General features: G+C 52.7%; 1 protein-coding gene across 6 annotated transcripts in view; it reads right to left on the minus strand.

The window, feature by feature from the left end:
• Nucleotides 1–17251: 17251 nt before the first annotated feature.
• slc38a5b (solute carrier family 38 member 5b) overlaps nucleotides 17252–25603 on the minus strand; it is a 106358-nt gene continuing 98006 nt past the window's right edge. For all 6 annotated transcript variants that reach the window (XM_085978874.1, XM_085978872.1, XM_085978870.1 and 3 more), the window contains exons 15-16: nucleotides 23670–23773; nucleotides 17252–21930 (exon numbers count right to left, since the gene is read on the minus strand). In XM_085978874.1, the coding sequence (XP_085835000.1) occupies nucleotides 21823–21930; nucleotides 23670–23773 (212 nt within the window). In that variant the 3' untranslated portion in view covers nucleotides 17252–21822. The remainder of the gene's footprint in view (nucleotides 21931–23669; nucleotides 23774–25603) is intronic.

The following is a 25603-nucleotide window of genomic DNA, read 5'->3' on the forward strand; positions in this document are numbered from 1 at the left end:
ACTGACCACGCAGATGCAGCAATCCAGAGACATAAGAACATAAGAAATAGGAGCCGGAATAGGCCACTTGGCCCCTCGAGCCTGCTCCACCATTCAGTAAGATCATGGCTGATCTCGGGCTCAAAGCCACTTCCCCGCCCGCTCCCCACAACCCTTCACTGCCTTATCTTGCAAAAATCTGTCTATCTCCACCTTCAATGTATTTAATGACCCAGCCTCCACGGCTCTCTGGGGCAGAGAATTCCACAGATTCACGACCCTCTGAGAAGAAATTCCTCCTCATCTCAGTTCTAAAAGGGCGACCCTTTATTCTGAGACTGTGCCCCCGAGTTCTAGATTTCCCCACGAGGGGAAACATCCTCTCTGCATCTACCTTGTCGAGCCCACCTCAGTATCTTATATGTTTCGATAAGATCACCTCTCATTCTCCTAAACTCCCAACGAGTATAGGCCCAGCCTGCTCAACCTTTCCTCATAAGAACATAAGAAATAGGAGCAGGAGTAGGCCAATCGGCCCCTCGAGCCTGCTCCACCATTCAATAAGATCATGGCTGATCTGATCCTAACCTCAAATCTTCTATCACTGTGCATCCACCCGAACCCATGTGATCTCCCGGGAGAGGCGAAAAACCAGATAAAGACCCAATGGCCAATTTGGGGGGAAAAAAATCTGGGAAATTCCTCTCCGACCCATCTAGGCGATCAAAATTCTTCCAGGAGATCACGCTGTCCCTATATTTTCTACAGTACTTACCTTCTGTAAAGGCGATCTCCACCCCAGCCAGGAACAGGAATAAAACAACCCCCTCATCTCAGGAATCAACCTCGTGAATCGTCTCTGAACTGCCTCCAATGCAAGTATATCCTTCCTTAAATAAGGAGACCAAAACTGTACGCAGTACTCCAGGTGCGGTCTCACCAGCGCCCTGTACAGTTGTAGCAAGACTTCCCTGCTTTTATACTCCAGCCCCCTTGCAATAAATAACATCAGGTTGCAACGAAGTGTTGCGACGAAAGGTCAGCGACCTGAGATGTTAACCCTATGTCTCTCTCTCCACCCTCTGCTGTGCGTTTCCAGCATTGTCTGTCTCTATTTCACACTGAAGACTTGACTTTTATAGCGATCAGAATTGGTACTGATCCGTTTCCAGGACTACCGGTCGTGTTTTCACCTGCGGAACCGCACCGGGGATTAACTTGTACTGACATTTGTAATTGCACCTGCAAAACTTCAAGGCAGGATTACATTAAAAGCTTCAAAGCAGCATTATAAAGAGGCGATTACTCACCTGCTCTGAACAGTAACTCGTCGTGGCAATTGAGTCACTTTTCCTTTCACCTCAAAGAGCAGAGTTTGCAGCAGATGTGAGCAATGCCCAGGATGAGTGCCAGATAATTTGCTCTGCATTCTTAAGCTCCCTCAAGCAGCACTGGCAAATGTTGTCAAGAACGTGCAGAAAATTGTGGACTGGCTCAGAAAAACCTAAGGAAGGATATACTCGTCTTGGAGGGAGTGCAAGGAAGGCTCACTAGACTGATTCCTGGGACGAGAGGATTGTCCTACGCGGAGAGATTGAGGAGACTAGGCCTATATACCCTGGAGTTTAGAAGAATGAGCGGTGATCTCATTGAAACATATCAGATTCTGAGGGGGATTGACAGGGTCGATGCTGAGAGGCTGTTTCCCCCCTGGCTGGAGAGTCTCGAACCAGGGGTCACAGTCTCAGGATAAGGGGTCGGCCATTGAGGACTGAGATGAGGAGGAATTTCTTCACTCAGAGGGCGGTGAATCTTTGGAATTCTCTGCCCCAGAGGGCTGTGGAGGCTCAGTCGTTGAGTATATTCAAGGCTGAGATCGAGAGATTTTTGGACTCTCGGGGAATCGAGGGATCGGGGCGGGAAAGTGGCGTTAAGGTCGATGATCAGCCGTGATCTCATTGAATGGCGGAGCAGGCTCGAGGGGCCAAATGGCCGACTCCTGTTTCGAATTCTTATGTTCTTAATGCATGGACTTGGATTTTGAGAAGGCACTCGACAAATGCTCCAAACGTGAAGAGGTTAAGGCTCGTGAACTAAGCGGAGAATTAACTAGCTAGACTGCAAAGCTGTTGGGCAACAAGAAGCCCACAATGGTGAATGGAAAGAGCCGCGTCTGGGGCACGTGGATCACCATACCTTTCTGTTCGGCACAAAATCATACGGGGCTCGAAGGAGAATACCTACTATATCGCAGTGGACTCGGGAGTGAGCACCGTATGTCACTGACCACGCAGATGCAGCAATCCAGAGACATAAGAACGTAAGAAATAGGAGCTGGAATAGGCCACTTGGCCCCTCGAGCCTGCTCCACCATTCAGTAAGATCATGGCTGATCTCGGGCTCAAAGCCACTTCCCCGCCCACTCCCCATAACCCTTCACTGCTTTATCTTGCAAAAATCTGTCTATCTCCACCTTCAATGTATTTAATGACCCAGCCTCCACGGCTCTCTGGGGCAGAGAATTCCACAGATTCACGACCCTCTGAGAGAAGAAATTCCTCCTCATCTCAGTTCTAAAAGGGCGACCCTTTATTCTGAGACTGTGCCCCCGAGTTCTAGATTCCCCCACGAGGGGAAACATCCTCTCTGCATCTACCTTGTCGAGCCCACCTCAGTATCTTAAATGTTTCGATAAGATCCCCTCTCATTCTCCTAAACTCCAATGAGTTTCGGCCCAACCTGCTCAACCTTTCCTCATAAGAACATAAGAAATAGGAGCAGGAGTAGGCCAATCGGCCCCTCGAGCCTGCTCCACCATTCAATAAGATCATGGCTGATCTGATCCTAACCTCAAATCTTCTATCACTGTGCATCCACCCGAACCCACGTGATCTCCCGGGAGAGGCGAAAAACCAGATAAAGACCCAATGGCCAATTTGGGGGAAAAAAAATCTGGGAAATTCCTCTCCGACCCATCTAGGCGATCGAAATTCTTCCAGGAGATCACGCTGTCCCTATATTTTCTACAGTACTTACCTTCTGTAAAGGCGATCTCCACCCCAGCCAGGAACAGGAATAAAACAACCCCCTCATCTCAGGAATCAACCTCGTGAATCGTCTCTGAACTGCCTCCAATGCAAGTATATCCTTCCTTAAATAAGGAGACCAAAACTGTACGCAGTACTCCAGGTGCGGTCTCACCAGCGCCCTGTACAGTTGTAGCAAGACTTCCCTGCTTTTATACTCCAGCCCCCTTGCAATAAATAACATCAGGTTGCAACGAAGTGTTGCGACGAAAGGTCAGCGACCTGAGATGTTAACCCTATGTCTCTCTCTCCACCCTCTGCTGTGCGTTTCCAGCATTGTCTGTCTCTATTTCACACTGAAGACTTGACTTTTATAGCGATCAGAATTGGTACTGATCCGTTTCCAGGACTACCGGTCGTGTTTTCACCTGCGGAACCGCACCGGGGATTAACTTGTACTGACATTTGTAATTGCACCTGCAAAACTTCAAGGCAGGATTACATTAAAAGCTTCAAAGCAGCATTATAAAGAGGCGATTACTCACCTGCTCTGAACAGTAACTCGTCGTGGCAATTGAGTCACTTTTCCTTTCACCTCAAAGAGCAGAGTTTGCAGCAGATGTGAGCAATGCCCAGGATGAGTGCCAGATAATTTGCTCTGCATTCTTAAGCTCCCTCAAGCAGCACTGGCAAATGTTGTCAAGAACGTGCAGAAAATTGTGGACTGGCTCAGAAAAACCTAAGGAAGGATATACTCGTCTTGGAGGGAGTGCAAGGAAGGCTCACTAGACTGATTCCTGGGACGAGAGGATTGTCCTACGCGGAGAGATTGAGGAGACTAGGCCTATATACCCTGGAGTTTAGAAGAATGAGCGGTGATCTCATTGAAACATATCAGATTCTGAGGGGGATTGACAGGGTCGATGCTGAGAGGCTGTTTCCCCCCTGGCTGGAGAGTCTCGAACCAGGGGTCACAGTCTCAGGATAAGGGGTCGGCCATTGAGGACTGAGATGAGGAGGAATTTCTTCACTCAGAGGGCGGTGAATCTTTGGAATTCTCTGCCCCAGAGGGCTGTGGAGGCTCAGTCGTTGAGTATATTCAAGGCTGAGATCGAGAGATTTTTGGACTCTCGGGGAATCGAGGGATCGGGGCGGGAAAGTGGAGTTAAGGTCGATGATCAGCCATGATCTCATTGAATGGCGGAGCAGGCTCGAGGGGCCAAATGGCCGACTCCTGTTTCGAATTCTTATGTTCTTAATGCATGGACTTGGATTTTGAGAAGGCACTCGACAAATGCTCCAAACGTGAAGAGGTTAAGGCTCGTGAACTAAGCGGAGAATTAACCAGCTAGACTGCAAAGCTGTTGGGCAACAAGAAGCCCACAATGGTGAATGGAAAGAGCCGCGTCTGGGGCACGTGGATCACCATACCTTTCTGTTCGGCACAAAATCATACGGGGCTCGAAGGAGAATACCTACTATATCGCAGTGGACTCGGGAGTGAGCACCGTATGTCACTGACCACGCAGATGCAGCAATCCAGAGACATAAGAACATAAGAAATAGGAGCCGGAATAGGCCACTTGGCCCCTCGAGCCTGCTCCACCATTCAGTAAGATCATGGCTGATCTCGGGCTCAAAGCCACTTCCCCGCCCACTCCCCATAACCCTTCACTCCCTTATCTTGCAAAAATCTGTCTATCTCCACCTTCAATGTATTTAATGACCCAGCCTCCACGGCTCTCTGGGGCAGAGAATTCCACAGATTTACGACCCTCTGAGAAGAAATTCCTCCTCATCTCAGTTCTAAAAGGGCGACCCTTTATTCTGAGACTGTGCCCCCGAGTTCTAGATTTCCCCACGAGGGGAAACATCCTCTCTGCGTCTACCCTGTCGAGCCCACCTCAGTATCTTAAATGTTTCGATAAGATCACCTCTCATTCTCCTAAACTCCAATGAGTATAGGCCCAACCTGCTCAACCTTTCCTCATAAGAAATAGGAGCAGGAGTAGGCCAATCGGCCCCTCGAGCCTGCTCCACCATTCAATAAGATCATGGCTGATCTGATCCTAACCTCAAATCTTCTATCACTGTGCATCCACCCGAACCCATGTGATCTCCCGGGAGAGGCGAAAAACCAGATAAAGACCCAATGGCCAATTTGGGAGAAAAAAATCTGGGAAATTCCTCTCCGACCCATCTAGGCGATCGAAATTCTTCCAGGAGATCACGCTGTCCCTATATTTTCTACAGTACTTACCTTCTGTAAAGGCGATCTCCACCCCAGCCAGGAACAGGAATAAAACAACCCCCTCATCTCAGGAATCAACCTCGTGAATCGTCTCTGAACTGCCTCCAATGCAAGTATATCCTTCCTTAAATAAGGAGACCAAAACTGTACGCAGTACTCCAGGTGTGGTCTCACCAACGCCCTGTACAGTTGTAGCAAGACTTCCCTGCTTTTATACTCCAGCCCCCTTGCAATAAATAACATCAGGTTGCAACGAAGTGTTGCGACGAAAGGTCAGCGACCTGAGATGTTAACCCTATGTCTCTCTCTCTCTCCACCCTCTGCTGTGCGTTTCCAGCATTGTCTGTCTCTATTTCACACTGAAGACTTGACTTTTATAGCGATCAGAATTGGTACTGATCCGTTTCCAGGACTACCGGTCGTGTTTTCACCTGCGGAACCGCACCGGGGATTAACTTGTACTGACATTTGTAATTGCACCTGCAAAACTTCAAGGCAGGATTACATTAAAAGCTTCAAAGCAGCATTATAAAGAGGCGATTACTCACCTCCTCTGAACAGTAACTCGTCGTGGCAATTGAGTCACTTTTCCTTTCACCTCAAAGAGCAGAGTTTGCAGCAGATGTGAGCAATGCCCAGGATGAGTGCCAGATAATTTGCTCTGCATTCTTAAGCTCCCTCAAGCAGCACTGGCAAATGTTGTCAAGAACGTGCAGAAAATTGTGGACTGGCTCAGAAAAACCTAAGGAAGGATATACTCGTCTTGGAGGGAGTGCAAGGAAGGCTCACTAGGCTGATTCCTGGGACGAGAGGATTGTCCTACGCGGAGAGATTGAGGAGACTAGGCCTATATACCCTAGAGTTTAGAAGAATGAGAGGTGATCTCATTGAAACATATCAGATTCTGAGGGGGATTGACAGGGTCGATGCTGAGAGGCTGTTTCCCCCCCTGGCTGGAGAGTCTCGAACCAGGGGTCACAGTCTCAGGATAAGGGGTCGGCCATTTCGGACTGAGATGAGGAGGAATTTCTTCACTCAGAGGGCGGTGAATCTTTGGAATTCTCTGCCCCAGAGGGCTGTGGAGGCTCCGTCGTTGAGTCTATTCAAGGCTGAGATCGAGAGATTTTTGGACTCTCGGGGAATAAAGGGATGGGGCAGGAAAGTGGAGTTGAGGTCGAAGATCAGCCGTGATCTCATTGAATGGCGGAGCAGGCTCGAAGCACCGAATGGCCGACTCCTGCTCCTATTTCTTATGTTCTTATGCTTTTATATTGTTCCTTTAATCTGGATTCTGAGAGCCCAACATCCGTGTGCTGCCCCCTAACACCCATGCCCAACCAGTATTTATGCTGCTCGATCCATTCCTGCAGCCCAGCAATAGACTTGCAGACCCAGATTTGCAAGGGCTTATGAGTCCATTGCCAAACTACAGAAAATGGATTTAATTGTATTAATGCCAGGGTTGAGTGACTCACCTCCTGACTCTCCAAAGCCTTTCCACCATCTACAAGGCACAAGTCAGGAGTGTGATGGAATACTCTCCACTTGCCTGGATGAGTTGCAGCTCCAACAACACTCGAGAAGCTCGACACCATCCAGGACAAAGCAGCCCGCTTGATCGGCACCCCGTCCACCACCTTAAACATTCACTCCCTCCACCACCGGCGCACCGTGGCTGCAGTGTGTGGAGTTGAGGTAGAAGATCAGCCATGATCTTATTGAATGGTGGAACAGGCTCGAAGGGGATGTATGGCCTACTCCTGCTCCTATTTCTTATGTTCTTATCTACAAGATGCACTGCAGCAACTCGCCAAGGCTTCTTCAGCAGCACCTCCCAAACCCTCGACCTCTTCCACCGAGAAGGACAAGGGCAGCAGGCGCACGGGAACACCGCCACCTCCAAGTTCCCCTCCGAGTCACACACACCATCCTGACTGGGAAATATATCGGCCGTTCCTTCATCGTCACTGGGTCAAAATCCTGGAACTCCCTCCCTAACAGCGCTGTGGGAGCACCTTCACCACACGGGACTGCAGCGGTTCAAGAAGGCGGCTCACAACCACCTTCTCCAGGGCCGACTTGGAATGGGCAATAAATGCTGGTGTTGCCCGCGTCGCCCTCAATGAATGAATTAACAAATAAATAACGCTTGGGGCCAGTTCACAGATGCTGGGCTCCTGGAATCTGAATTAAAAGAATAAGAAAGCAGCTATTGCCCTGTGGTTTCTCCCCCAGTGGGTCCATTTCTCAGCCTTCAATAGCGTGGGCCGGCTGTTTAATTACAGAGGCCAAGCTTAATCCTGGCCTCGTCCAACATGCATACGCGTGCACGCTGGATAACGAGCACTAATAGAAGCCACGGCTGATTGATGTCTGTCCCCGAGGAAGGGGACAATCAGCCAGCTCAAACCCATACTGGTTCTTAAACTATACAGTTGAAAAGTTGCAGAGTAAAAGTGTCCCAAGGCTCGTCGACAAATAACAAAAATAAAACCTCACCTGGCTTGATGAAGAGCTACCTCTAGTTGTCGAGTCTCATAGAAACACAGAAGATAGGAGCAGGAGTAGGCCATTCGGCCCCTCGAGCCTGCTCCGCCATTCAATGTGATCATGGCTGATCATCCAAATTCAGTACCCTGTCCCTGCTTTCTCCCCATATCCCTTGATCCCTTTAGCCTTAAGAAATATATCTAACTCCTTCTTGAATATATTTAATGAATTGGCCTCAACTGCCTTGTGTGGTAGAGAATTCCACAGGTTCACCACTCTCTGGGTGAAGAAATTCCTCCTCATCTCAGTCCTAAATGGCTTACCCCTTATCCTTAGACTGTGACCCCTGGTTCTGGACTCCCCCTGCCATCGGGAACATCCTTCCTGCATCTAGTCTGTCCAGTCCTGTTAGAATTTTATAAGTTTCAATGAGATCCCCTCTCATTCTTCTAAACTCCAGCGAATTTAAGCCCAATCGACCCAATCTCTCCTCATAAGTCATTCCTGCCATCCCAGGCCAACATACCATTTGCCTTCTTAACCGCCTGCTGCACCTGCATGCTTACCTTCAGCGACTGGTGCACAAGGACACCCAGGTCTCGTTGCACTTTCCCTTCTCCCAATCTATTGCCGTTCAGATAATAGTCTGTCTTCCTGTTTTTGCCACCGAAGTGGATAACCTCGCATTTATCCACATTATACTGCATCTGCCAAATCGCCCAACCTGTCCAAATCATACTGGAGTTTCTTGGCATCCTCCTCACAGCACACACGCCAACACGTCTCACCGTCCAATCTTCTGCTGGGACAGGTTTCGAAAAGAATGGGAGCCGGGGAGGAAGCCCATCGTCCAAGGCAGGGACGGCGAGGTGGACGCAAGCGAGGAGGAAGTGCGCCAGTAAGACAACTTGCAACGGGCAGCAAAGCAGACGGTACGTGCGCACCTTTGAAGGCGGCCGAGAGCTGCCTGCATTGGGACTCTCCGCCGAGCAAGAAAACCAGCTGACTGGCCTTCCTCTGGTGCAATAGAGCAGGGGCCGATTTAAAACGCATGCTCGTTGACGAAGGTTTCAAAATTGCAGAGTACAGGCGTCCAAAAGCTTGGAACAAAATGATGCCACGTCCAAAGGGAGTGGCTGGCTTGGCAAGCACTGCTTCTGTTCCACTTGTGCCTTGGCAAGTGGTGGCTGCAAATCGTTAGTGAAGATGAAAGAAAAACTGCTTTTTCCCTCCCTATATTATTTTATGTACGCCGCGCAGTCACAGTACACGACGGCCGGGCAAAGCATCAGCCCCAGAGGGAGCGGGAACGCAGGTCTGATCCTCCAGTCCCGTCATTTGGGAAGAGGATAAGCCAGCAAGAGTCATCAGCACGCCTCTTGCGCACTGCATGAGAGCTGGTACATAACAGCCCCAGCAGCGATCGAGGAACAGATCACCCCTTCGCAGTTGGTGCTTGCCCTTGGGGGAAACCAAAGAGAGAGAAATGAACTGTTGTGTATGTTGTTTTACTTTTAAAAAGGACCAGGAGGTCCCCGTATGTGGCGGTTAGGGGTGCTACCAGGGTCAGGAAAGAGAGAGACACAAATCAAGCAGGGTTTCCCCTCCTTTTCAGCCGTGGCTCAGTGGGCAGCACTCTCGCCTCGGAGTCAGAAGGTTGTGGGTTCAAGTCCCCACTCCAGAGACTTGAGCACAAAAATCTAGGCCGACACTCCGGTGCAGTACTGAGGGAGCGCCGCACTGTCGGAGGGGCGGTACTGAGGGAGCCCCGCACTGTCGGAGGGGCAGTACTGAGGGAGCGCCGCACTGTCGGAGGGGCAGTACTGAGGGAGCGCCGCACTGTCGGAGGGGCGGTACTGAGGGAGCGCCGCACTGTCGGAGGGGCGGTACTGAGGGAGCGCCGCACTGTCGGAGGGGCGGTGCTGAGGGAGCGCCGCACTGTCGGAGGAGCGGTACTGAGGGAGGGGCGGTACTGAGGGAGCGCCGCACTGTCGGAGGGGCGGTACTGAGGGAGCGCCGCACTGTCGGAGGGGCGGTACTGAGGGAGCGCCGCACTGTCGGAGGGGCGGTACTGAGGGAGCGCCGCACTGTCGGAGGGGCGGTACTGAGGGAGCGCCGCACTGTCGGAGGGGCGGTACTGAGGGAGTGCCGCACTGTCGGAGGGGCGGTACTGAGGGGGCGCCGCACTGTCGGAGGGGCGGTACTGAGGGAGCGCCGCACTGTCGGAGGGGCGGTACTGAGGGAGCGCCGCACTGTCGGAGGGGCGGTACTGAGGGAACGCCGCACTGTCGGAGGGCCAGTACTGAGGGAGTGCCGTACTGTCAGAGGGGCGGTACTGAGGGAGCGCCGCACTGTCGGAGGGGCGGTACTGAGGGAGCGCCGGTACTGAGGGAGCGCCGCACTGTCGGAGGGGCGGTACTGAGGGAGCGCCGCACTGTCGGAGGGACGGTATTTCGGATGAGACATTAAACCGAGGCCCCGTCTGCCCTCTCAGGCGGATCTAAAAGATCCGATGACACTATTTTAAAGAGCGGGGGGGGGGGGGGGGGGGGGGGGGAGTTCTCCCCCGTGTCCTGGGACCAATATTTATCCTTCAACCAACATCACAAACAGGTGATCTGGTCATTTATCACTTTGCTGTCTGTGGGAGCTTGCTGTGCGCAAATTGGCTGCCGCGTTTCCTACATTAGAACAGTGAAAGTCCTTCATTGGCTGTGAAGGGCTTTGGGACGTCCGGAGGTGGGGAAAGGCGCCGGAGAGATGCGAGATCTTTCTCCTGATCTGTACCCAGTGACTCCTATCGTGTGGGCAGTGGCTGAAGCCAGAAATCGGGGCTGCCTGCGAGGTGCCCTACAGCCGAATAGCACACCGACACTTGCCAGCCCGGCTCTCCTCGTCGGGGGGGGGGGGGGTAAATAATGTACGGCCGTCAGCATCCACTGGACCATAATCCCACCGAGAGTGAGCACACCTTGAGAAGACAACGGACAAAAGAGTACGTCAGCGTCGGGAGCTGCTCGTGCAAGGGTTACACCGAGACAATCTATAATCAGTGAACACAAACACTGGTTTACTTTCAGTTTTATTGGCAGGGATTTTGGTTCAATATCGTGGTTCTACAGCAGTTACATCAAGCACCTAAAACCATCACCGAGGAATTAACAAGCAACACATACAAGAGGCAAGAAAGTCTTTTTTTCTTTAAAAAACAGCGCAGTTTAAAAACAATACGGACAAACGTTCCAGCCGCGATAAAGAACAAAAGGTGAGAGTTTTTGTTTTACATCAGAATACGTTCCCAAACTGCACCACAGGACAAAGTGGGCCACCTTTTAAAACCGAGGGTCTTAGCCTGGAGCGTGAGCGTCACTCCACGGACTAAAATATTACAGAAAGCATTGCCGAGTGGAGTAATGCAGATGAAACCATCCCGAAATATCCCGCTGCCATTAGTAGGGTGTTACCCCCCCTGAGCCCCTTGCACGTGTTGGGGCTAGAATCAGAGAGAATTTACGGCACAGAAGGAGGCCATTCAGCCCATCGTGTCCGCGCCGGCCGACAAAGAGCTCTCCGGCCTAATCCCACTGTCCAGCTCTCGGTCCGTCGCCCTGTAGGTTACGGCGCTTCGAGTGCGTATCCAAGTACTTTTTAAATGTGATGAGGGTGACGTGAATCAACTGAGCGTCCTGCAGGTGGCGCTGTCCAGGGAGAGTATAAATACTCGGGCACGGGCCCAGCTTGCGCATGACATTCTTAACAGGAACTAGTGAAGGACACAACTAGACCTCCATGTTGTAAAACAGTTGATTAAAGCTTTGTTTAACACTTAGACCAAGTGCCTAGTAGTTTTCTTATGTCAGAGGGTTTCTGCCTCGACCACCCTTTCAGGCAGTGAGTTCCAGACCCCCACCACCCTCTGGGTGAAGAAAGTTCTCAACTCCCCTCTAATCCTTCTCCCAATGACTTTAAATCTCTGCCCCCTGGTTACTGACCTCTCTGCTCAGGGAAATAGGTCCTTCCTATCCACTCTATCCAGGGCCCCTCATCATTTTATACGCCTCGATTAAATCTCCCCTCACCCTCCTCTGTTCCAAAGAAAATAACCCCAGCCTCTCCGATCTTTCCTCATTGCTAAAATTCTCCAGTCCTGGCCACATCCTCGTAAATCTCCTCTGTACCCTCTCCAGTGCGATCACATCCTTCCTGTAATGTGGTGACCAGAATTGCACGCAGTGCTCTAGCTGTGGCCCAGCTCGTGTTTTATACAGTTCAAGCTGCTGCAAAGTTGGTTATACCACACTTGTTTCCTACATTACTACAGTGGCCACACTTGGAAAGTACTTCACTGGCTGTGAGACGCTTTGGGTCGAGCGGAGGTGGTGAAAGGCGCTGGAGAAATGCGCGTCTTTCTTCCTTACTTTCTTTAATTACTGCACAATTTGTGTGTCCTTTTTTCCCCCCCTCCTGAACAACTTGCGTTTGTGCCGCGCACCGAATGTACAAAAAATGTACACAAGTCGGCGCAAGAAAATTGGATGCTGAGGCAAAGAGAGATAGACGAGGAAGGGGGGGGGGGGCGGGACGGGTGTAAGCTTGCTGGAAGATAATGGATTCTTTTTTTAAAAATGGGATGTGGGCGTCGCTGGCAAGGCTGGCATTTATTGCCCATCCCTCGAGATGGTGGTGGTTGTAGTGTATGTACCCGTCTACCTTTAAGGAAACTATTGTATGTAACCGTTCACCTTTAAGAGAACTACTTTAGGTGTGGCACTACTTGTTTGGCTTCTGTATACTGTAATACCGACAGTGACCACACCAGTATATAAGTGTTGTGGCAGGATTGCTGGGGCAGATTCGCCCTGACCTTCGAATAGTAAAGACCCGTTTGTTTGTTACTTCTGAAGTCTGTGTCGTTATTAACAGTACAACCCACAGACTTTACAGTGGCGACGAGTCCGATCGTACCCTGCGGCAAGACTACCAAAGCAACTAAAGAGTGTCGAAGAGAGGCAACCGCCCTCGTCGTTATGCTGGGAGAAAACACGAGGCTGCAGCAATAGAAAGGAAGAAGACTTAGCAACAAAAGCTTCCATCAGCAACAGGCACTGACTACCCTTCTACCACGGTGCGGAGTGAGCCGATCAGCAGGAAACAAGGCGGCCGCGGAAACTGTGAGTAGGGGAAAGTGTAACGAAATCCGGAGGATAAGGGCTGTGCACTCGACCACGGTCGAGGGGGAGCAGAGCTGGTCAGGAAGGCGGGTCCAACGGCGTCGTGAGATAGCCGGACCGCGATCGGCGGGAAAAGCCGGGCAGCGACCGAAGCCACGAAGCGCTGAGACCGGGAGCAGGCGCGGGAAGAGAGAAACTCAGCCGCAGCCGGGGAGGGAAGCACCGGACTGCGTGAGGGCTGGGAGGCGAACGGGAGCCGGGCGTGTGGGAGAGGCAGAGCCGACCAAAGGAGGCTGCGCGAGAGCCAGTCCAGCGGCTGAACTGTTCTCCACCAACGGGGTACCCAGCGCCGGTAGAGCCGAACGTGGGGGAGAGAGAGACAGAGCCGAGCAAGGGGAGAGAGACTGCGCGAGAGCCAGTCCAGCGGCTGAACTGTTCTCCGTGAACGGGGTACCCAGCGCCGGTAGAGCCGTGCGAGCGGGAGAGAAAGACAGAGCCGAGTAAGGGGAGCTGTGCGGAAGCCAGCCCAGCGGCTGAACCTGTCCGCTGTGGGGAAAGCGTACCCCTCCCACCAGGGAAGAAACGCGGGAAGCCGCCATTAGGCGTAGAAGACGACAGACGCGGGAGACCGCCATTGAAGGGGCGGGGAGAGAAGGAAAGAGCGGGAAACCGCCATTTTCGCGGGAAAAACCGCCATCTTAGAAATAAATAAATAATAAATAAGAATTTAAAGAAATACTTGTGCTGCTCCCAAGGAAAGGAAGATGCCTAAGCGAGGGAATATTAACGATTTTAATTCTGAGATAGAAGACTGGGCCACGTACGTGGAACGCATCGAGATCTATTGTGAAGCCAACAAAATAGAGGAAGACGACAAAGCGATAACATTGCTAAACTCGATGGGCGCAAAGACATACGGGCTCTTGAAGCATCTACTAGCACCAGCTAAACCGGCGGATCAGACTTTCGAAGGGATTGTGGCTGTTCTGAAGGACCACTTGAACCCCACACCGTTGATGTTGGCTGAACGATTCAAATTCTATGCAAGAACGCAACGGAAAGACGAAAGCAACGCAGAATATTTGGTCGAACTGCGTAGGCTAGCGAAATGCTGCCAGTTCGGAGGGAATCTGACAGAGGCACTGCGAGACAAGTTCGTATGTGGATTGTCCAAAGAAGGGACGCAAAAGCGACTACTGGAAGAGAACGACCTCACACTAGACAGGGCTGTCCTTATAGCTGCATCGCACGAAGCCGCAGCAAAAGGAACGGCAGAAATGCAGCTGAAGGCGGCGGCACTCGGGGTGGACCAAATTACCTCGAATACAACAAAATGCTATCGTTGTGGGAAGACAACGCACGACCAGAATCAATGCTGGTTTAAGAACCAAGAATGTTGGAAATGTGGCAAACTGGGTCACATCGCAAAGGTATGCCGGTCAGGGAAGAAGACCAACAACCAAAGGAAGCCACCACAAGAAAAGTACAGCAAGGTACACAAGGTGGCTGAGAAGAGTTCAGACGAACAGAATTCAGACTCAGACCCAAACAACCAGGAGCTGGGTAGTCTGAGAATTCACAATGTGGGGAGGGAAGCTGATCTGCAAACTATCTGGGTCATGCTAAGAATAGCTGGAGTCCAAGTAAGAATGGAGTTGGACACTGGATCAGCTCTATCAGTCATCAATCGAAGGGACTACCACCGGCTATTCTCTCACATACCCTTAAGGAATACCAAGTTCGTATTACAGACATACAAGGGGCATAAGGTATACCCCATGGGGAAGATAAGAGTCAAGGTGAGAGATAGGGGTAAAGAACACCCAAGAATGAACTTGTACGTATTATCTGAGGGAGGACCACCATTTCTAGGACGAGAGTGGATCAAGAAAATAGACATGGAATGGCACTATCTAAAAGCCATAATGAGTGAGGACTCGGTGCAAGCTATCAGCTCAGATTCTGAAACGGATGACGATAAGACCAACTCAAATATGGAAGACAAGGCTAAAATGAACTTGCCGACTATGGTGGAGAAAACGAAGACATGCATAAAGGATTATGCTACCGAGAAGAATAAAGCTTCAGAGCAGAACTCCAGTTTGACAGAGAATTCTGAGCCTGTTCAAGTTAAGGACTTATCCACGACGGAAGAACACCGAACTCGGACTCAAACTTATTTCAAAGTACGACAACAATTAGAACAGTTGAGTTACCGTCTCGTACAAGAGATGAAAACAATGGAAAAGTTCTGGGACACCGAATGGGAGAACCTGGAAAGACAGCTAGCTCAAGCAAAGAGCGACCATAGAGCCATCGTGACCAATTACCGATCACATCTCCCTTATGATGTTCAGGAGTTAGAATATTTGCATGATCTAGAGATACAGCATAAAGGCAAACCACGCTACACTGAGGATTTTGTTCTGCAATTGGAGACGGAGCTAGTGCAAGCAAGGTTAAGAGAAGCTGAATCGCAGTGTGCACTTAAAGATATGCAGAAAAAAATCTTGGACATGGAAAAGAGAAACGCTTCTTTACCTGATGTGAATAATGTGGCCATGTTGCAAGAGGAGCTTATAGGGGCGAAACTGAAAGAAGCTAAGCAAAGGATGTTGGAACTTGAAACACAGAACCAAATCAGCAGTAACCAGCTATGTCGAGCAGAGAAGGAGTGCTATGGTCTACATGAGAAGGTGCAATATCTCTCAGCCCAGAATAAGGGACTACTCACTCAGTTAAATGAAAGTAATCGGAAAATGGCTGAGATAGACTGCAAGAATAAAGAAGATTTGATGGCAGTGAGACTTCGAGAGGCAGATAGCATAGCAGCCTTGGCTGAACTCCAACAGGAAATTGCGAAAGAAGCAAATGAAGAGGAATCTTCAGGAAGCCAGGATGTTATTCCAGTTCTTCTCTACGACTCCTTACAAGCAGAGTGTGAGAAGTTGAAAGAACAGTATGAACAGGCCCAGGCTACAATTCTGGAGGGGGTTAACTCGGCAACCTCCGAAAAGCTAGTTTCAGTAGAAGCATATGAACAACTAAAGGTTGAACATGAGCAAGAAGTCCAAAGGCTGCAGGAAATTCTTGATGAGCTCAAGGCCAAGACAGACTCATCGGTAGAAGTTCCATCCATAGATGAGAAATTAGAGGTGAAAGACATGGCAGAACATGAAAGACAAGATGTCCAAGAACTCATAAAAATATTGAAGGAAACCCAAGACAAATATGAGGCGGCAATGTCCGAGGTTCAACAACTTGAAGAACAGATTCAACTGGGAATCCTTTCAGTGGAAGAAAAGGAAACTGTAAGAAACACAGAGACTGTAAGAATGGTCCCTGAACATGAGCTAGAGAGCATCAGGGCGCAACTTTTCCGAGCGCTGAAAGCCAAAGTACAAGAGGAACAGAAGGTGGAAGCATTGGAGGAAAAGGTGGATGAAATGGAGAAGACTCTGATCCACAGTGTTCCCGTGGAAGAGTTAACGGTCAGCCAACTCCTTCATATGCTGAGGGAAAAGACTCTGCAATGGGAACAATCTGAACATGAGCTTCAATCTTCAACGGGAAGGAGTTCGGAGCTCTCAAAAGTTTGGGAAATAGCTGAGGTTGCAAAACAGACTTTACTGGGATGCCAAAAGTACGCTGAATCGCGTCTATGTGAACAACAGAATGTTGAAACAGCTGCTCCAGTAGAAGGATTGAATAGCCCGATCAATCAATCCCCGAGGGAAGGGGAAGTGTTGAAATCACAAATGAGGTCATTAGTGAAGGATTTGCAGGAAACCCAGGAAGAGCGTGATGAAGATGAATGTATGAGGAAGTCTTTTCAAGAAAGATGTCTAGGGAAGGAACCACAATCGGCTAACGTCCAGATGGGTAAGGAGGAAGTAGAAGGCCCTCTCGCTGGCCTAACTCAGGACGACCCCGAATATTACCATGACCTGTTGAGTGACACTGAATATTACGAGGATGTGGTCTGCCCAGTTTGTGAGGAAAACTCCCAAAGTGCTGAAATCAGGATGAAACACTTAAGGTCTAAGGAACATAGAGAGTTGGTGGCGCTACAGCTGGCAGCCGAGAAAGGAGCCCCGAGAGTCTCAAAAAGGCAGAAAAGAAAAAGAAGAGGCAGAAGACAATAACTATCTAAAATATTATCACTTCTACCAGCTCAGGAGGGGACCTACGAAAGGAGCTAAATTAGTTGAAAAGTGGGAAATTATCAAGACAGCCAGTTGGTTATAAAAGTCGGCACTGCCGGTTCAACAGGACGAAAGTTCAAGCTGTTACGTCAAGGAAAAGGCTATGGAGGAGTCACACTATCCATGTGAACCGGCTACACCAAAGAGATGTTGTTCGGACCAAGTCAAGATCGGAGACTGAATCTGTGAACTGTTCCCGCAGAGACTGACTTTGTGAACTGTTTCCCACCGAGATTATATCTGTAAAGTGTTTTATATGAAGTTGAAGATATGTATGTTAATGGGACTCTGTAAGTAATAAGCTAAAAAGGGAGGATTGTAGTGTATGTACCCGTCTACCTTTAAGGAAACTATTGTATGTAACCGTTCACCTTTAAGAGAACTACTTTAGGTGTGGCACTACTTGTTTGGCTTCTGTATACTGTAATACCGACAGTGACCACACCAGTATATAAGTGTTGTGGCAGGATTGCTGGGGCAGATTCGCCCTGACCTTCGAATAGTAAAGACCTGTTTGTTTGTTATTCCTGAAGTCTGTGTCGTTATTAATTGTACAACCCACAGACTTTACACTGGGGTTGTTCTCCTTAGAGCAGAGAAGGTTAAGGGGAGATTGACCAGAATGGTTCCAGGGATGAGGGACTTCAGTGATGTGGAGAGACTGGAGAAGCTGGGGTTGTTCTCCTTAGAGCAGAGAAGGTTAAGAGGAGATTGACCAGAATGGTACCAGGGATGAGGGACTGCAGTGATGTGGAGAGACTGGAGAAGCTGGGGTTGTTCTCCTTAGAGCAGAGAAGGTTAAGGGGAGATTGACCAGAATGGTACCAGGGATGAGGGACTTCAGTGATGTGGAGAGACTGGAGAAGCTGGGGTTGTTCTCCTTAGAGCAGAGAAGGTTAAGGGGAGATTGACCAGAATGGTACCAGGGATGAGGGACTTCAGTGATGTGGAGAGACTGGAGAAGCTGGGGTTGTTCTCCTTGGAGCAGAGAAGGTTAAGGGGAGATTGACCAGAATGGTACCAGGGATGAGGGACTTCAGTGACGTGGAGAGACTGGAGAAGCTGGGATTGTTCTCCTTAGAGCAGAGAAGGTTAAGGGGAGATTGACCAGAATGGTACCAGGGATGAGGGACTTCAGTGATGTGGAGAGACTGGAGAAGCTGGGGTTGTTCTCCTTGGAGCAGAGAAGGTTGAGAGGAGAATTGATCGAGGTGTTCAAATTCACGAGGGGTCTGGACAGAGCAGAGAGAGAGAAACTGTTCCCATTGGCGGAAGGGTCGGGAACCAGAGGACACAGATTTAAGGTGATTGGCAGAAGAACCAAAGGCGACATGAGGAAAAACTCTTTTACGCAGCGAGTGGTTAGGATCTGGAACGCGCTGCCCGAGAGGGTGGTGGAGGCAGACTCAATCGTGGCTTTCAAAAGGGAATTGGAGAAGTACCTGAAGGAAAAATATTTGCAGGGCTACGGGGAAAGGGCGGGGGGAGTGGGACTAGCTGAAGTGCTCTTGCAGAGAGCCGGCGCGGGCTCGACGGACCGAATGGCCTCCTCCTGCGCCGTAACCGTTCTAGGATTCTACTTGCACAACCAAACGAGGAACAAATCGGGGGTGGCGGGGAATCAGAGGGATAGACTCCCTCCGTTCCCCAACTGCAGAGAAACCGTCTCGTCAACCTTGAAGTGAAGCACGTTTCTGATTTGTGTAACGAGCAGCGGAAAGACTGGCCTAAGACCGCGAAAAAAAACCATCAAGACACACAAAACCTCCGCAGAAACAACCACTCGCAACACACGAAATATAAAAGTTGGAGGATCTCAAACCCGGGCGGACAATTAAAAGTTCCCTCGTGGAGATGTTGCAAAGATCTGGGCTTGTACCTCACTGAAAATGGGGAAAAAAACCTCAGCCGCTGTTGCTGTTTCCTCGTCGGAACTTCAAGTGGGCGGTTCCGCTCAAGTATCATTTCGGGTTTTTAAAAAAAAAAAAAGTCCCCCCTCCTGCTCCTCTTCATGGCCGACAGGAGACTTTTTCCCCTTTCTCCACCCCCCCGCCCGAGAGCACCGGGGGCAAAGTGGCTTCCCTGGCCTCCACCCCACTAGAGCCAATTCTTCGAGGGAACCCAGACAGCAAAGGGGCGGGGGGGGGGGGGCCGACTCTAACCCAACCTGCCTGTCGGGACGGGAGGCAACGGAGATTGGGCGGGGGAGGGCGCCAAAAATTTAAAAACGGCCTTCCGCCCGATCCCGTGGGGTTAGGTTGAAATTACCCCCTTAGGTTTCGGCGGGCTATTTGACTGTAGGGGGAACCACACACACATACACTTTGCAGCAGGAATAGTGATAGGAAACTGTAGCGAGAAGCCCTTTCCAACACAGAGCGTAGAGACTGATTGTAACCCACACTAGACCCGCTCTCTCTAAGACTAGCAGAACTCGCTACCACAGGGAGTGGTCAAGGTGAATAGCGCAGATGCATTCAAGGGGAGGCTGGATAAACACACGAGGGAGAAAGGAATAGAAGGAGATGGTGATGGGGTGAGATGAAGGGGGGCGGGAGGAGGCTGGTGTGGAGCAGAAACACCGGCGCGGAGCAGAGGGGCCGAATGGCCTGTCCCTGCGATTCTACGTAACATAATTTACGTCAATTGGCAAAGGAACCAGAGGGGGAGACATTGTTGTGATCTGGAACGCGCTGCCTGAAAGGGCGGTGGGAGCAGATTCAAGAGTAACTTTCAAAAGGAAGAATTGGATAAATACTTGAAAACGAAAAAAAAAAAATTGCAGGGCTACGGGGGGAAAGAGGGAGGGGAGGGAGTGTGGGACAAATTGGCGAGCTCGTTCAAAAGAGCCGGAACGGGCACGATGGACCGAACGGCCTCGTGCTGATTGTAAAACACTGGTCTTGTAACAGTCAGATATTCCACGTTCGAGTTCCACGCGGAGAGGGGTGCAGAGTTTAAGGCGTGTGCTCGGGGGGGCGAGAAGCAACATTCGGCGCTCGCTAAACGTCAGCATATAGCATTTGATACGCGCAGCGGCCCTGCGCGTTCTTGGGCTTTGCCACCCGGGGTGGGGGGGCGGGGCAGGGCCAGGCGATCCCAGAAAGTGGACGGATAAGAAGGGCCCTGACATGAATCAGTCATTCATGTGGAAATGACTTATGCAATAATACTGAGCAGCCTGCGGGTGGCGCTGTCCAGGGAGAGTATAAATACTCGGGCACGGGCCCAGCTTGCGCAGGACATTCTTTAACAGGAACTAGTGAAGCACACAACTAGACCTCCGTGTTGTAAAACAGTTGATTAAAGCTTTGTTTAACGCTCAGACCAAGTGCCTAGTAGTTTTCATACGTCAGGACTTGTGCAGGGCGCCAACATCGGTGCAGGGCCTGGATCTGCACAGGGGGAACCCATTAAACGTGGTTGGGGGGGGTGGAGAGAAAATCTGGAAGGGACAGATGGAACGGCACACGGGACAAGCACTGCGGATATTATTCCCTCCCCCCTCCTTAAAGCAGCTAGCAACCTCTGCCCAGAGTAGTTTGAGATTCCCTCCTGCTCCCATTCTGCCCTGACCGCCCCACCCCGGAATGGGCAGGGCAATGGCGGAACCGTCCCTGATTTTCTCCCAACACCCAGGCGCTCAGTCCAATTGGAGCAGCCCTTAGCCCCGCACACGCACACACACACACACACACACACGCGCGCACACACACACGCACGCGCGCACACACACATGCACGTACACACACACCCTGGCTGCGATCAGCACCTCCGTGCACACAAAAAACACACAGACAGGATTTCCTCACTCCGGCACATTAACGACGGGGCCGAACGGCCTCCTTCCGCGCCGCCCGATTCTCCCGATTCCAAAACCCGCCGGCGGACGAGGGTCGACGTCAGACAGCAAGATCCGAAGTACTGGAAAGGGCAGGGCAGCCGAGCGCGGCGAGGGAACAGGAGCCAAGCCGCAGACTCGGAAGCGCCGTCAGCGAAGACACAGCGGAGAGCCCCTCCCCGCCGGCGATCCGATCGACAGCCAAGTTCTCGGGCACAGCCTCGATTTCGCAAACCGTGTCGGGCCACTCCCGGCGGACAGAGCGCGTTCAACAGTCTTGCAATAAATACGTCCACCTCGGGGAGGGGAGGGTGTTTCCCCTCCGAAAGGCAGGGTGGTTTTTTTTGGTTCTCCTCTCTCGCCTCCTTGTTTTTTGAATAAATACACGAGAGTCTGCAATCCCGCGGAGCTGAAAGCCTTGCGCAAAGGCCCGGCAATAAATTAACATCGAATCGCGTCTCGTGGGCGTTCAGCGACCAGCTGGGATCGCTTCCGCCATCCTCGCCCGCCGTTCCGACCCACGGCATCTTGTTCTGTCGACGTTGCTGCTTCTTTCGAAACGTTGGGAGGACTGGTTGGCAGCGGTTGCCACGGGGACAGCGGCACCAGGGGCGAGCGTTTGTGGGTTTGGGGTGTGGGTTCCTCCAGGGCTTTCGGGGAAGAGGGATTCGGTGGTTCGGGGACTGGCGGGGGGGGGAAAGGGAGGCAAGGAAGGCGGAGATGGATAGTCTTGTAGCAGTCTGTTGTTGTCACATCTCCTCGCGGTGCTGGCCCCCGTCCCATCCTTAACCCCCTTAAACGAGGGGGGCTGGCTGGGGGGGGTGGGGGGACGAGGGTGGTGGGTGATGACTGGTTCTGGCTAGTGCCCACCGACACGGCTGCTCCCGTCGTTCCTTGTCCAGTCCGCAATGATGAAGCTCAGGCTTATGATCATGAAGATAAAACCAACTGTTGCAAAGCAGATTGCCTGTGAGGGAACAAGAATGGGTGGGCGGGGATAGAGGGGGGGGGAGGTCGGGGGGGAAGGAGAGACCATTAAAAGCAGAAGACACACAGCCGGGCAGAATGACGAAAGAAACACAACTGAATAAATCGCGAGTCATTCTAAACAGGTTAAAATACGAGGAGCGGCGCACTGTCGGAGGGGCGGTACCGAGGGAGCGGCGCACTGTCGGAGGGGCGGTACCGAGGGAGCGGCGCACTGTCGGAGGGGCGGTACCGAGGGAGCGGCGCACTGTCATAGGGGCGGTACCGAGGGAGCGGCGCACTGTCGTAGGGGCGGTACCGAGGGAGCGGCGCACTGTCGGAGGGGCGGTACCGAGGGAGCGGCGCACTGTCGGAGGGGCGGTACCGAGGGAGCGGCGCACTGTCGGAGGGGCGGTACCGAGGGAGCGGCGCACTGTCGGAGGGGCGGTACCGAGGGAGCGGCGCACTGTCGGAGGGGCGGTACCGAGGGAGCGGCGCACTGTCGGAGGGGCGGTACCGAGGGAGCGGCGCACTGTCGGAGGGGCGGTACCGAGGGAGCGGCGCACTGTCGGAGGGGCGGTACCGAGGGAGCGGCGCACTGTCGGAGGGGCGGTACCGAGGGAGCGGCGCACTGTCGGAGGGGCGGTACCGAGGGAGCGGCGCACTGTCGGAGGGGCGGTACCGAGGGAGCGCCGCACTGTCGGAGGGGCGGTACCGAGGGAGCGCCGCACTGTCGGAGGGGCGGTACCGAGGGAGCGCCGCACTGTCGGAGGGGCGGTACCGAGGGAGCGCCGCACTGTCGGAGGGGCGGTACCGAGGGAGCGCCGCACTGTCGGAGGGGCGGTACCGAGGGAGCGCCGCACTGTCGGAGGGGCGGTACCGAGGGAGCGCCGCACTGTCGGAGGGGCGGCACCGAGGGAGCGCCGCACTGTCGGAGGGGCGGCACCGAGGGAGCGCCGCACTGTCGGAGGGGCGGCACCGAGGGAGCGCCGCACTGTCGGAGGGGCGGCACCGAGGGAGCGCCGCACTGTCGGAGGGGCGGCACTGAGGGAGCGCCGCACTGTCGGAGGGGCAGTACTGAGGGAGCGCCGCACTGTCGGAGGGGCGGCACTGAGGGAGCTGGATGTTAAAGATCCCACGGCCACGATTGCAAGAAGAGCAGGGGGGAGTTCTCCCCGGTGTCCTGGTCAATATTTATCCCTCAACCAACATCACTGAGAAACAGATGATCTGGTGAAGGTGCCCCCACAGTGCCGTTACGTCGGGAGTTGGGATTTGGACCCAGCGACGAGGACGGGACCGCCGATGTATATCTGAGTTGGAGGGGAGCTTGCGGGCGGTGGTATTCCCAGGCGCCTGCCGCCCTCGTCCCTCCCGGCGGTGGAGGCCACGGGTTTGGGAGGTGCATCAAGAGAATATAACGGAAGGAAACCATTCAAGTACCAGTTGCATCAGGAAAACGCGGAACAGGGGGAATTTGCTCGAACAGCTGATCTACGCACACGCCAAACGGATCTGGTCGAGAGCAGGTCGTTCTGTTTTTTTTTTTTTTGAAAGAGGCCGTTCTCATTTACGTTCCCGGGCTGCCCCCATCCAACCGCCCCCCCGCAAAAACCTGGTTCAAAACTGCGCGGGTCCTCCACCCTCGCTGAGACAACAACAGGACGAGCTATAGCCTTTGGAACGGTTACACAACAAGAGGACAGGCGAGTGCGACCCCCTCGCCCGCTAATACTGTACCTGGATTTTGTTTCTGGATTTCAAGGGTTCTTTGTCATTTGGCACAATACGGACGTAGAACAATCCGGGCAGGATAAAGATCAGACTCGGAGCGGAAGTGGCACCTTCAGAAAAACAAGAAAAGAGGCAAAGGTTATTCGGAGTGCTGCGCCCTGTTGCGGTCGCCACACGTTCAGCCGTGGCTCAGTGGGTCCCACTCTCACCTCTAAGTCAGAAGGTTGTGGGTTCAAGTCCCCACTCCAGAGACTCCAGCACAAAAATCTAGGCGGACACTCCCAGTGCAGTGCTGAGGGAGCGCCGCACTGTCGGAGGGGCGGTACTGAGGGAGCGCCGCACTGTCGGAGGGGCGGTACTGAGGGAGCGCCGCACTGTCGGAGGGGCGGTACTGAGGGAGCGCCGCACTGTCGGAGGGGCGGTACTGAGGGAGCGCCGCACTGTCGGAGGGGCGGTACTGAGGGAGCGCCGCACTGTCGGAGGGGCGGTACTGAGGGAGCGCCGCACTGTCGGAGGGGCGGTACTGAGGGAGCGCCGCACTGTCGGAGGGGCGGTACTGAGGGAGCGCCGCACTGTCGGAGGGGCGGTACTGAGGGAGCGCCGCACTGTCGGAGGGGCGGTACTGAGGGAGCGCCGCACTGTCGGAGGGGCGGTACTGAGGGAGCGCCGCACTGTCGGAGGGGCGGTACTGAGGGAGCGCCGCACTGTCGGAGGGGCGGTACTGAGGGAGCGCCGCACTGTCGGAGGGGCGGTACTGAGGGAGCGCCGCACTGTCGGAGGGGCGGTACTGAGGGAGCGCCGCACTGTCGGAGGGGCGGTACTGAGGGAGCGCCGCACTGTCGGAGGGGCGGTACTGAGGGAGCGCCGCACTGTCGGAGGGGCGGTACTGAGGGAGCGCCGCACTGTCGGAGGGGCTGTACTGAGGGAGCGCCGCAGTGTCGGAGGGGCGGTACTGAGGGAGCGCCGCACTGTCGGAGGGGCGGTACTGAGGGAGCGCCGCACTGTCGGAGGGGCTGTACTGAGGGAGCGCCGCAGTGTCGGAGGGGCGGTACTGAGGGAGCGCCGCACTGTCGGAGGGGCGGTACTGAGGGAGCGCCGCACTGTCGGAGGGGCGGGTACTGAGGGAGCGCCGCACTGTTGGCGGGGCAGTATTGAGGAAGCGCCGCACTGTCAGATGAGACGTTAAACCGAGGCCCCGTCTGCCCTCTGAGGTGGACTTAAAAGATCCCATGGCCACTATTGGAAGAAGAGCGGGGGGGGGGGGGCGGGGGGAAGAGTTCTCCCCGGTGTCAATATTTATCCCACAATCAACATCACTAAAAATAGATGATCTGGTCATTATTACATTACTGTTTGTGGGAGCTTGCTGTGCACAAATTGGCTGCCGCGTTTCCTACATTACAACAGTGAGCACACATCTGAAATTCCCTCCCTAAACCTCTCCGCCTCTCTCCCCTCAATTAAGACTCTCCTTAAAACCGGCCTCTTTGACCCAGCCTTTGGTCACCTGTCCTAATATCTCCTTACGTGGCTCAGGGTGTCAAATTGTGTTTGATAATCGCTCCTGTGAAGCGCCTTGGGACCTTTCACTACGTTAAAGGCGCCGGATAAACACAAGGTGTTGTCGATAACAGAACTGTCAGGTTATACTTATCAGGAAGGGATGAACAGGCTGGGTCTCTTTTCTCTTAAAGGCTGAGGGACGATCTAATAGAGGTCTGTAAGTTTATGAAAGGTTTTGATGGATTAGATACAGAGAGAGTCTTTCTACTTGTGGGGAAGAGCATAACGAGAGGTCATCAATATAAGACAGTCAGCAAGAAATCCAATGGGGAATTCAGGAGAAATTTCTTTCCCCAGAGAGTGGCGAGAACAGTATACAGGAAACTTTTTTTTATCCGGGACCGACGTGGTGCCGGTTCATCCAAAATTCCGGATAT

The sequence above is a fragment of the Somniosus microcephalus genome, unplaced genomic scaffold (genome assembly GCF_052327205.1).
Source record: "Somniosus microcephalus isolate GS21.2 unplaced genomic scaffold, FLI_Smic_1.0 unresolved_chr7, whole genome shotgun sequence".
Classification (NCBI taxonomy): Eukaryota; Metazoa; Chordata; class Chondrichthyes; order Squaliformes; family Somniosidae; genus Somniosus; species Somniosus microcephalus.